Genomic DNA, 13,643 nt, shown 5'->3' on the forward strand with positions numbered 1-13,643 from the left:
CCATCAGTCTTCTTTTCAAAATGAAAATATTTTCATCTCAAGACTAGCCAGAGCCATCCCAACTTTTACCATGGTGCTCTCTTAAGGCCATCACTAAAACTTAGTGATAAGCAAAATGTCAAACTCTAAGAGGCATTACTGTTATGAAGCCAATTCATGTAAAAATGTGTAAGAATTCTGCTAAACATCTTAACCCATTTAACTAGTTAAGTTACATTTTCCTTTCTTCCACCCTTTGTTTTAAATAATAATGACATTTACTATTTTTTTATTTAATTTAAAGTTCCAGGTTTTTACAACTAACAGATTTTTAAAATCAGTAGTACAAAAAGGACTCATTTGTCAGGAATTCTCAAAGGAGTGCAAAGAGACTTTTGGTGCCGTAAGTTACATTTTCGAGCTGTTGCAGGTAGCAGGCAGAAAACTCCTTAGAAGTCTGGCTCTCTTGGTTGCTGTTTAGTAACTCTTTGACATACAGGATGAATTAACTGGCAACCACTAGCAATAGTTAAAATCTGACCTAAAGAGGTCAGTAAAACAGGAAAATTATTTTGCTATTTCCAAGGACACATTTACCATGAGGTATTGATACAATAGTTTGATATTCCTGATATTGGCCAATATCTAAAACATAATAGATCTTTTTAGTTCTATTAACTTGGAACCTTCCTGTAGGTTAAGACTTTCTCTTCTAAAGAAATTAGGGCCTCAAATTATGTTATAGTTTACTTAGAGAATTACAGAGGTAGGAGAAGTGAGCCAGCTGGGCTGTGTAGGCTCAGAAACAGGGCTTCAGAGGCAAAAGAAGGGCACTTGGAGCTTAGGAGAGGGAGAGGGAAAGGTAATGCACCTGGGGGAAGGCACAGGGGAGGGGGAAGGAGCAGGTGTGCTCTTGTGCTCCCAGAGGGACAGGTGAGGGAGAACGCACCAGGCAGGGGCTATTTAAAATACCAGCATCTACAACCCTATTTACTGGTTCGGGCTGGTTTTAGGACGTAACACACTTTACTCATTGTCTTTGTGCCGTGCAAATGGATGCTCTGGAGTCACACTAGACCCACAGCGAGGGAACTGCAAGGAAAAGGTAAGGCCTTGACCAAAGGTCTGGCTAATTTGAGAGAAGGAGTGTCAAACTCCGTCTGTCATTTGGTCACTTAGATCAATCAGATCTTCCAAATGCTCAATTTAAGAGAAACCAAGGCAAAGCCCAGGAAAATTAGTTGCCGAGTCTTCCTGTTTAAGCCTTCTCTCTTCTGTTTCAGTTTGTTGTCCCTAGGAAAAGTATTCCATTTATTCACTCTTCATGTCATTAAGCTGTTTGTCCAAAGAAGATTAGGAAAAATGCTTCTAAAAAATGCTTCTAAATCAATAGGATGGAGAGAAAAAAACATCTAGTCTTTCTCAGCAAGGACTTGGCTGGGTGCAAGTAATATTAATCAGTGTAAATCTGGCACTCTCTCTTCATACTTCGTTTCTAACAACACTCGCATCGCTTGTGTGTCAGTGCAAGAGTGCAACAGAAACAGCTTCACGTTCACAGCTGCATTAAGAGATACTAGGTATTTTGGTTCAGTATTTGGAAAGGACATCCTGATATATATGTATTAGGTTATGGCACTGAGGTTAAAGATCCACCCCTAGGAACTTTTACCAGACATATCAAAAGACCAAAACACAAAAATACCAGGGGTCATTTATTAGCAAGGGCACTACAAAGCAATTCCTTTCTCCTACAGCATTAGGAATTACTGTATTTTATTGGATCTAACATTTTCTTTCTTACAGACAAATGACATACAGGATAAATAAAACTTACAAGTGATATGGTGGTTTTTTAAAAATTGATTTTAGAGAAAGAAAGGGAGAGGAGGAGAGAGAAAAACTGGTGTGAGTGGAACACTGATCAGCTGCCTCCTGCATGGCCCCTACTGGAGATCTAGCCCAGAACCTGGGCATGTGCCCTGACCTGGAATTGAACCACCAAACTTTCACTGCATGGTATGACGCCTAACCAACTGAACCACACCAAGCAGGGCTACACGTAATGTTTTTGTTTAAAAATTCTTACTTCTGCCCTGACTGGTTTGGCTCAGTGGCTAGAGAACATCAGCCTGTGGACCGAAATGTCCCGATTTCGATTCCAGCCAAGGGCACATACCTCGGTTATAGGTTTGGTTCCTCCCTGGCTCTTCTTGGGGCATGTGTGGGAGGCAACCTATTGATGTCAATGTTTCTCTCTCTTGCACTCTCCCCCTCCTCTCCCTCCTGACCCCTCTCTCTAAAAAAGTCAATGGAAAAAAATATCCTCGGGTGAGGATTAAAAAAAAAAAATCTCACTTCATTATTCTGTTGGGAGGAAAATCCTGCCCAAAGAGAGGGTTACCAAATACAGATCCCTTCCTTCTCCTTTTACCTGTTTATGAGGACCCCTGAGTATGTGTGCCTTAGCGCCTTCACAAGCCGTCCTCATTGCTTCCAGTGATGGTGTGCCCAAGAGATCCGTGATCAAATCCAACTATAAGGAAACATGAAATACATGGATAGTAAGCTCATGAAAACAACTTTTTATTAGTGATGAGGAGGAAATTTGGGGGAAATAAACCTAAGACAAATTCCAGATTAACTAATAGGAGCTCCTATTTTCACTTTTTGGACTATTAAAAAAAAACCCAGAAAAATGTTTATTAGGGACCTATATGATAGGCTTATAGAAAACATGTTTTGGCAAACATAGCCTTCTGCAGCTATAGTAATTTAGGAGTCTGCTTCTACCTGCCCTGTCTTGATACCACAGCAGTTATGATCCTTGCACAGGTGAACTGCTCTTTGGCTGATGGCTAATGACTATTATTTTCAAACGTTAATGAATAGATTCTGATGTTTCACATGGACTCAGGCTTATCAAGGAGCTAATCCACAGATCAGGCAGCTGAGATTTAGTAAATACTTAGAACATTCACACCTGAAATTAAAGCTAAGCTATCAATGTTTGAGCCAGTTACTTTATATTCTTATTATGCTAGAAATCTCTTACACTGACAGGAAACTGTGGTACTTAGAATCTAACTATGATGTGGAATAAGGCCTCATTTAGTTAACTGGGCACAATAAAAGAGACCAATAAAAACTGTCTTCTCACAAACAAGCCTTTGTACATACCAAAGCACTTCCATAATTTTCTGTAGTGCTACAACTGTTCTAATTTCACAGCCTAATTAGCAATAACATTTCATTCGAATTCCTTCAAAATGGAAAGCACTATTTCCTTCTGCACTTATCTGAACCGTGGGGTACCATTAGTATCACTGCCCTCCAGGATAATGGAGACATCTACGTAGCTTGTTTTCCAAAAAGTAAAGATCTCTATGCAAAGCTTTTTGGGAAAAGTGTGTTGGTGGTACTTTTAAAGGCAGAAGGAAATGACTGGCTCATGAAAACAAATGGATCCATTCAGAAAATTGTCTAAAATGGGTCAGATCCATGGATGAAAAACATTTTTATGAAGTCTGCTGGTATTGCAAAACCTAGGCTAGTTATTTCTCAAAAAATGCAAAGAAAATGCTACAGAAAATAACTACTTCCATTTAGAAATTAGACTCTTTTTCCACTTTAGGCCTGAATATTTCACTCCATAATACACTGATGATAGAGTTCTCCTTCAGTGGCTATGTCACACTGGCAAACTCAAGACCTATGTAATTCTCTAGAAAATGAGATAATCTGCATCCCATCCCAGTTGCTTTACACTTTCCTTTAAATATTCTTTTTTAAAAAAATATATTTTATTGATTTTTTACAGAGAGGAAGGGAGAGGGATAGAGAGTTAGAAACATCGATAAGAGAGAAACATCAACCAGCTGCCTCCTGCACATCCCCTACTGGGGATGTGCCTGCAACCAAGGTATATGCCCTTGACCAGAATCGAACCTGGGACCTTTCAGTCCGCAGGCCGACGCTCTAGCCACTGAGCCAAACTGGTTAGGGCCCTTTAAATATTCTTTTCAGAAGCAACCCACGACCTGGCAAGATCCTTGTTAAACATATTACTTAAGCTTTTCTGTATGGCAGCTCCTCATGTCCAAATATAATGATAGTCTTACAGGGAAGTCTATTAAACTCTATTTTCCAAAAATATTGAATGGATACTGTCAATAGTACCCAACATTAAATTAGATATAAGTTTTTTGTTACTAGTATCAATTTTTAAGATGTAAACCTTAAAAAATGGACTTTGAATACGTAGCAGAGAAATAAATTTAAATGTTGATCATAGCATATGTAGTTTCTAATGTATCAGTTAACAACTCTTTGTAGAAAGAGAATTAAAAAAAAAGATTCCATTTTTGGTTAAGTACATGAATTATTTACAAAGATACACAGTAGTCAGGGTAATCAATCAAATTTTAACACACCCTTGCTCAAAATCTTCACATCGTTTCCCATCACACTTTGCATAGAATAAAAATCCAAAGCCTCATCAGGGTGCCACGGCCAGGCTCCTCTCTCTCTGACCTCAGCTCCTACGTGCTCTTCCTTGAGCATGCCTCCCATGTGCCACACCTGCTCCTGCCTCAGAAGCTTTATTATGTTGGTGTCCCTTTTCCTGGAACACTCTTTCCCAGGACCTTGCTCCTCATTTCACTTGGGTGACTCCTCAATGTTATTTCCTCAGAGAATTCTTTAGTACTGCTCTGCTCCATCGGCATTTTCTATCTCGACCTGGTTTAATTTTTTGTCAGTCCTCACCTGAGGATATTTTCCCATTAATTTTATTTTTATATATCTACTTTATTGATTTCAGAGAGGAAGGGAGAGGGCGAGAGAGATGGAAACATCAATGATGAGAGAGAACCACTGACTGGCTGCCTCCTGCACGCCCCCCACTGGGGATTGAGCCCGCAATCCAGGCATGTGCCCTTGACCAGAATCGAACCCGGGACCTTTTAGTCCACAGGCCGACGCTCTATCCACTGAGCCAAACCGGCCAGGGCTCCATTGATCTTTTAGAGAGAGTGTAGGAGAGAAAGAAAGACAGAGAGAAACATGGATTTGAGAGAAACACATCAATTGGTTGCCTCCTGCACACACCTGATCAGGGCCAGGGCCGTGGAGCAAGGAGGAGCCTGCAACCAAGGTATATGCCCTTGACCAGAATCGAACCTGGGACCCTTTGGTCCGCAGGCCAATACTCTATCCACTGAGCCAAACCGGCTAGGGCTGGTTTAATGTTTCTTCATAGAATTTATCATTACTTGGGATTATATTTATTTGTATACTTATTTAATTTCTGTATTATGTGAAAGTTTCACAAAGGCAGGAACTGTCTTATTTACTGCTACAATCCTAGCATCCTGGCATACCACCACCATTATATTTCTTGAGTGCTTACTGTATGCCAGACCTTATTTTCAGCTTTACTATTTCATTTAATCTGTATAACGATCCTCAGAACAGTTTAACCTGGCCAATATTTAATAGATAGTTAGGTGACAGAGCTAATATCTGAACCCACTGATTTGATTCCACAGCCTAAGCTCATCATTGTTACATTATTCTCAAGCAAATAATAATGTTAAAATTTATGAATAAAAAATAACTAGAAATTATCCCAAGAAAATATGTGTAGTAATGAATTAGCTATAATGGCAGACAATGAAAGCATTATGGTGTCCCAAAGCTACATTTTAATCACCTCCTGATGTTCTCTGCCATATAGAAATATTTTAGCCCAATAATAAAGGTTAGAAATGTGTCTAAATGTTTAGATTTAAAGAAACCAGCACTCAAAATTTATGTTCTAAGCATAAAGTCTAAGTACATTAAGCCACCAAATACATTTTCAAGTCAGACCAAGTTAGCCAAAAAGAACAGAGGCCCTCCGACAACTGAAGATTATACCTGTGCAAATTGTTATACAGGCTGCTGCTATGCACCAGTGCATGCAATAAAGTGAACCCTCCCTCTAATAGGCCCGTAAGTTATAAAATGAGTCTCTCTGTAATCTGCAACTTCATAACTTTCTGAATTGTGAGTGAACCTGAATTTGCTAAAAGCAATTTAGACAGTACAATGAACAAGCCCAAAGACATATATGCAAGATAGTTTTTCCTTTAAGTCTGTTAATAGAATTGGAAGTTTCTAAAGCCTAAAGTGATATCATACCTGCTGAATGGGACTCTGTGCCTGAAACAGTATTCTTCGTCCTAGTAGTTCTGCAAAGATACATCCGACAGACCAGATGTCAATAGCATTGCTGTAATGACGGCTGCCCATCAGGATTTCCGGAGCCCGATAATACTGAGTAACAACTTCCTGAGTCATATGACGAGATTCATCTAATTCTTCCACTCTGGCCAATCCAAAATCACAAATCTAAATAGAAAAGATTTTCAAAATATTGTCAAACAGACAAATGGTAAAGTGCAACAAAAAACCAAAATCCTGATAGATCTTTGAACTTCGAAAAGTTTTCAATGATATAGGTAGAGAATATATGTGTCAATATATAATTTGACCTTACCCTGTATTTGGAAAAGAGGGAAAATTCTCAAACTTCCATATTTTTATATAAAATGATGTCTCTTAAAAATATGCTTCTCACCTTTAATGTTTTCAATTGATAGCAACCAAACCAAAAAACAAAAAACAGCTGAGTGCGTTTTTCTAGGTTTAATATAGAAACTAAGTTATTATCTATTTTCAAGGCTGCCTTATCGAGAAAGATATTATTTTAAAAAAGTATAACCTGAAGACTTCCTGAGCTATGTTCACTATCTTTATGGAAATATATATAGTAAAATTTCTTTAAAGCTATAGGTTTCCAATTAAATCCTGCTAAATATAGTTCGCAGGAGGTATTTCAGGAGTTCCATAACCACTGTACCTAAACTTCACGTGTATCTTTATTTAAAAGACTAATTCACACTCAGATGTGTAAAAATGTCAAAATGTAGTAAACTGTGTAATACCAGTGCTGCTAGATTCATTCGTTTCTTCATGCCATAAATATTTAATTGAGTGCCTGTATGCTAGAACCTGGAGACACAACATTAAATGAGAAAGACTGGTTAATAAATATGTAGACCTAAAAATAAATCCTTTTTTGGTTTTTCTTTTTTAACTAAAAAGGAGATTGCAAGGTGAGCTGTTAGTAAACAGTTGCAGTGCCGGCAACTTCTGCTTACTTTTAGAAATGAAGATTTTCTTGATACCGGGCAACCAAAAAAAACACTGGGAGCATTGAGGACAAGAGAGTAGCAGCCGTCTAAGCGACAGTGTTCTCATTGATTAACTTTATGAGTCAATATTATAAATGACAAAATAACACTTTTTGTCTGTTTTCTACATTGAGGTCCTTGCATATGATTTTATTTGAAAAAATAAAATACCACTACTTCAAAGGAAACAAATTTTACACCTAATTTTTGACAATCCTCTCTTTCTGTCTTCAATTTATTATGTCTGGTCCCATCAAATGAATTCCTGTTTGTATATGGGGATATTCAAATACTACCACAGGCTAGTGACACTAATTTTTAAAACTCTATTACTTGGCCATGAATTTTTAGCATATTTTAAAAAGCAAAACAAAACACATATCTCCACTTTCCTATATCTTTCTTGTATTTATATGTAAAAAACAAACACCCCACCCACCCACCCACCCACAACTGTTTTCTGTTATAAAGCAAGTCTTTTGTTAAAAACATCAGTCTGGAGCCCTAGCCAGTGTGGGTCAGTTGGTTGGGTGTTGTCCTGTGCACTGAGAGGTGGCCAGTTCGATTCCTGGTCAGGGCACATGTCCAGGTTTCAGACTCACTCCCCAGTAGAGGGTGTGCAAGAGGCAGTCAATCAATGTTTTGCTCTCACATTTCACTTTCACATCGTTCTCTCTCTTCCTCTCCCTTCCTCTCTCTCTAAAAATCAATAAAAAAAATCTTTTAAAAAATAAAAAATATTTTACCATAATATTATTGATGAATTTGTACATTTGAGAAGAGAGAGCCTGCATTCTACTCTGGCTTTTAAAAGTAGGCCACTGAGAGAAGTCAAGGGAGCAGAGAAAAATTTTAATTTGTGTTGTTTATTCATAAATGACATTTTCCTTCAGTTACTTATTCATGTAGCCAGAGGTTACAACACCATAACAATTTAGAAAATGAACCTCAAGCAGTTAATGGCATCAAGCATGACAGAGTCAACACAAAATGCTTTGTGAAGTTCTCCCAACAGAAACTGAAATAAGAAACTGGCTAAGTTGTCATAAAACTGATTTGGTCTGAATGGAACAAAGAATTCCTGACCATAAGGTTTTAAATTATATGGGTTATGGGGATAGGTGGCAGGGGAATGAACCCAATGACCTATGATGGAATATTTACTTCAAGGGATTTTGGGGATAATTACTTTCTTTGTGGAAACAAAGGACTAAACTACAACATTAGCTGGTTTCAGAGAAAATATGAAAAATACGTTTTTAAGCTTTCTAGGGTCAAAACAGGAACAAAGTTCTGGAAACTGTATGAAGGGAAAATTTCTATTCAAAAGCAGCATAACACACCAGCTTTTAAAGAAAACTGGCCTACAGTTGAAAGATAGCACTTAAATAAAAAGTGAAATTCATTTATATATTTGGTTTTAATATTTAGTTTATCTACCAACAAGCTAAACAATAATGACAGTCTGGATTACTTTTATTTTTAACTTGGGAATCTGTACCTCTTAATACCCTTCACCTTTTTCACCATCTCCCCTCTGTTGATTAAAGAAGAAAACATTTTTAAAAATCTTTTTCATATATATCAGCTAAAATGTTAAGATTTTACATTTATTGTAGGTGAAGCACCATAAATACTGTAGTTACTCATAAAATAAGTGGAATTTTAATTTTCTCACACAGAGATGACACAGTTCCAGGAAGGCCCTTATCTGTAATTCCTATGATGGGGAAAAATATGGTGGATCTCTCGCTTTTTAGGAGTTTTGCTAATATATATCTCTATTAGTGGTGGGGAAATTAACATATGTGGGTTTTGTGAGTCATTCTAACAAAAGACAAGGGGGAGGGGTGATAAGTAAAACTGAAATTAACATATGAAAATTTGGGGCTACTAACTATAATTAGTCCCATAAGCAATTCTCCTTCAGAAGAGAATACGGTATATTAATAAATACTTGACCCCTTTCTAGCTTAGTATTTTCGCTTTTAAATGTTTCCACTTTCCTACTTTGCTACCTCTAACAGCATATAAAAATGTTAGCTGTGTAAAAACACAGTCTTCTTAAAAAAGTCATACTTCATTTTCATATAAATAGAACCTTACTGGTATTTCGATATTTCCTCCGATATATACTTCCTTTAATAATGGAATAATCTGAAAAGAAATCACCTCTATTATTGTTTTTTAGTCCCACTGTAATTCCAATTTCAGGTTTTCTAAAACATATGCAAAATATCATGAAGAAACCATGAGGCAATACTATAAATTAGTTACTATGGCCATGACTAGTGATATCACTAGAGGAAACTGGGTTCTTTAATTTTTGGTTAAGTGATGAAAATAAAAATAAGGATTTCTTTCAGAAAAACGTGTTTTTCTTAAACCTGCCTTGACATTCCGATTTTTTCTCAGATATTTAAATAAATGGAAAAGCTACCTTTAGAACACAGTTGCTGTTCACAAGGAGATTCCCTGGCTTAATGTCTCGATGTAAAATGCCAGCTGAATGAAGATATTTCAAACCTGAAATAACAAGCAGATTTAATTGCAGATATTTAATTCCTTTTACTCAACCACTGATCTGGGGAAAACCATAGAAACAGAGAATACAGGATTTTAAATGGTTCCCTAACTAAATGCTTAGTGATCATGATTAAAAAGCTTGACTTAGTCTTAGCTCAAAAAAAAAATATAATTTTGCTACAGTAAAATAAAGTGTCATCAAAGGTTTACATAATCTAGAGATAATTTAAAAGATTATTTAGGTTTGTGGATAGATAAGCTTTTCTGGCCTTAATGCTGACCAACATCTTTAAGTTACTCATAAGTGTGGCTACTGGAGCTCTGCTATTAATGACCCCCAACATGTGATTCCGAGCATGCTCCAACAAAATACTTCCCATCAGCCAATAGGGAGTCTTTCCCAGGATGGAGGCAACAAAATTCAGAAACTTGCTCATGTTTGTTGGCAGTATTTTCTACCTCGGAGAATCCAGAGGGTAATTAACTACACTTTAAAAGACAGGGAGCTTTAGCACTGCCAGACAAAGGTCATAGCTTTAAGGCTGTCCTTTGAGTAAAATACAGCAAATCACATTTTTTACAAGTATAACAAAGATCCAATATCTCCCCTCTCCCCCCACTGCTGAATAGCAACACACAACTACAGAAGGTTTTAATATTGTGATTAAAGTAGAAAATAGTTTTAATATTGTGCATGTTTTCATCCTTTCGGCTGATGCTTTTCAATCTTTATAAAGAATGTCTTAATTCTATGAATCTTGACAGTGGGAGGTGGGGAGTATTTTTCTAGGTCAGAAAGCTGTGTCAGCTTTAAACAATTCTCAATTTGTAATAGCAAAAATTCTGAAGGACACACCTGATGGCCAGAGAAAATTCCAACACTGTCAGCCCAAATCGCTTCTTTATCAAGTCCTTGCTCTTTAATAAGCCAGAATGGAGAATTATTTAGCTGGCTGTTTCTATCAGTCTCCTCCATGCTTTCACTTTAATAATCATTTTGTTTTCCTAGAGTTGGACTCAGCCAACACTCTGATCAGGACCACCTAATACTGGCTTGAAGGAAGGACGACATCCATAGGGAACACACAGTGACTTTTCAATTTATCAGTAGTCATCTCCTACTAAACCACTGCTGCTTAACAAACCATCCTGGTTATTCACCTGTATATATTGACCTACTCAACTGCCTAATAAATTAGGACACTCTATCCCATCACTACAACTAAAAACCATTTGGCTATCCTTAAAAGCCTCTTACTTAATATCAAGCATAGAGATTATTAAATATACCTTGGTCAAAAGAAAAAAAGTACTTAGGAAAAAAGAAAGCCTTGGAAAGTCAGATTAGTTAAAGTTCAAATGAAAAGTAAAACATTTCATTTACAGTGACACTATCTTTTTCTTCATGAAGAAAATCTTACCTCGCAAAATCTGATAAAGAAAAACTTTGACATGATCTGAGCTGAGTGGTTGAGGAGACACGATAATTTTATGTAGGTCACTCTGCATCAATTCTGTGACAACATATCTTGAGGCATTAAGTTAAGGAGAGTTCAGAGGATTCAGCCCCCAATGCCCTCAAAGTGGGCTCCAAGTCAAAAGAAGAACTTCTATTTTTAAGGATAGTAAAAGCGTAGGAAAAGAAAGCTTCTAGACAGCATAATAGAGGTGAGAACCCAGCCCTCAGAAGACATTGCAAAATTTTAAGAATTTACTGTTTAAAAGTTAGCAGAACCACCAAGTGACTTCCCTATAATCAGCATTATAAAAGAGAAAAATAAGAGTAAACATTTTAAATGATAGCCAGGCCAGGAAGAGTGTGAAGACCAGACTTAGAGTCTATTTCAAACGAGAGAGTCGGTGGTCTCACCCTAGGTCACCATGGCACCAATGGAAAAGATGATGACTTACTTATCAACTATTATTAAGTATAGTACTCCTAAAAATGTGTAAAATGGTTAGTTCAAATTGAAGTTGTCATGTAATCTCAACAAATTCTCTTATTTAATTTTTATATATTTATATCTTCCTTATTAAAATTTAAGCTTCCCATGCTTTATATTCTGTTATATTCTCAGGGTTTTGCTCAGTGAACACACAGCAGATGATCCAAGGTGGGGGCCTGTGGAGCAATGGAGAGGTGGAATTCAGAGCTCTTGCAAAGGTAAGGTCTTTTGGTATATCTAGAACAGAACAGATTCATGTCTTAGCCTGCCTGCAGTTGAGAACTCATTTTGAGTTTTCTGATTTAAGTAAAATCATGCATCACTTATTGATGGAGATACGTTCTAAGAAAGGCATTATTAAGCGATTTCGTCCTTGTGTGAGCATCATAGAGTGCACTTACACAAACCTAGATGGAATAGCCGCCTACATACCTAGACTGTATGGGATAGCCTACTGTTCCTAGGCTACAAACCCTTACAGCATGTACCGAATACTGTTGGCAACTGTCACACAATGGTAAGAATTTGTGTATTTAAACAGAGAAAGGGCACAGTAAAAATATGGTATAAAACAGTGATGGCGAACCTTTTAAGCTCGGCGTGTCAGCATTTTGAAAAACCCTAACTTAACTCTGGTGCCGTGTCACATATAGAAATTTTTTGATATTTGCAACCATAGTAAAACAAAGACTTATATATATATATATTTTTTTTAATATATTTTATTGATTTTTTTACAGAGAGGAAGGGAGAGAGATAGAGAGTTAGAAACATCGGTGAGAGAGAAACATCGATCAGCTGCCTCCTGCACATCTCCCACTGGGGATGTGCCCGCAAGCCAGGTACATGTCCTTGACCGGAATCGAACCTGGGACCCTTCAGTCCGCAGGCCGACGCTCTATCCACTGAGCCAAACTGGCTTCGGCAAGACTTATATTTTTGATATTTATTTTATATATTTAAATGCCATTTAACAAAGAAAAATCAACCAAAAAAATGAGTTCGCGTGTCAGAGGTGTCATAGGCTTGCCATCTCTGGTATAAAAGATAAAAAAAAAATGGTACACCTGCATAGGACATGCATGGAGGCTGCAGGACTGCTCTGGGTGAGTCAGTGATGAGTCAATGGGAAGGCCTAGGACATCATGGACACTAAGGCTACACTAAATTTACCAAAAAATATTTTTCTTTCTTCAATAATAAATTAACCTTAGCCTACTATAACTTTTTTACTTTATAAACTTAAATTTTTTAAGCTTTTCACCTCTATTGTAACAACACTTAGCTTAAAACACAAACACATTGTACAGCTGCACCAAAATATTTTTCTTTATATTAGACTAGAGGCCCAGTGCACGACATTCGTGCACTGGGGGAGGGAGGGGTCCCTCAGCCCGGCCTGTGCCCTCTTGCAGTCCGGGACCCCTTGCTTCTCACTGTCTGCCTGCTCTCTGCTTCTTACTGGGAGGGCACTGACCACTAGGGGGCAGCTGCTGCGCTGAGCGTCTGCCCCTGGTGGTCAGTGCACCTAATAGTGACCGGTTGATCTGCCGTTTGATCGATTTGCATATTAGGGTTATATTATATAGAATAAGCTTTTCTATTTAAAATTTTTTAATTTTTTTAAAAACAAAGACATGAACACACATTAGCCTAGACCGGTGGTCAGCAAACTGCGGCTCGCAAGCCACATGCAGCTCTTTGGCCCCTTGAGTGTGGCTCTTCCACAAAATACCCACTTTTGTGCATGGGGCACGAAGTTTCAGTCGCACTGTACATGCGCGCCCGCACATGGTATTTTGCGGAAGAGCCACACTCAAGGGGCCAAAGAGCCCCATGTGGCTCGCGAGCTGCAGTTTGCCGACCACTGGCCTAGACCTATATTGATCAGGATAACTGATATCACTATTTTCCACTCCACACCATATCTCATTGAAAACTCTTCAGGGGCAGT

General features: G+C 37.7%; 1 protein-coding gene across 1 annotated transcript in view; it reads right to left on the reverse strand.

Moving 5' to 3' along the window:
* The window catches only part of NLK (nemo like kinase), a 139,187-nt gene that overhangs the window by 20,018 nt on the left and 105,526 nt on the right, over nt 1-13,643 (reverse strand). Inside the window, exons 4-7 of the mRNA XM_081109585.1 lie at nt 11,165-11,271; nt 9,658-9,743; nt 6,163-6,372; nt 2,414-2,515 (exon numbers count right to left, since the gene is read on the reverse strand). Coding sequence (XP_080965711.1) covers nt 2,414-2,515; nt 6,163-6,372; nt 9,658-9,743; nt 11,165-11,271 — 505 coding nt within the window. The remainder of the gene's footprint in view (nt 1-2,413; nt 2,516-6,162; nt 6,373-9,657; nt 9,744-11,164; nt 11,272-13,643) is intronic.

This window comes from Myotis nattereri, assembly GCF_964212035.1.
Source record: "Myotis nattereri genome assembly, chromosome: 16".
NCBI lineage: Eukaryota > Metazoa > Chordata > Mammalia > Chiroptera > Vespertilionidae > Myotis > Myotis nattereri.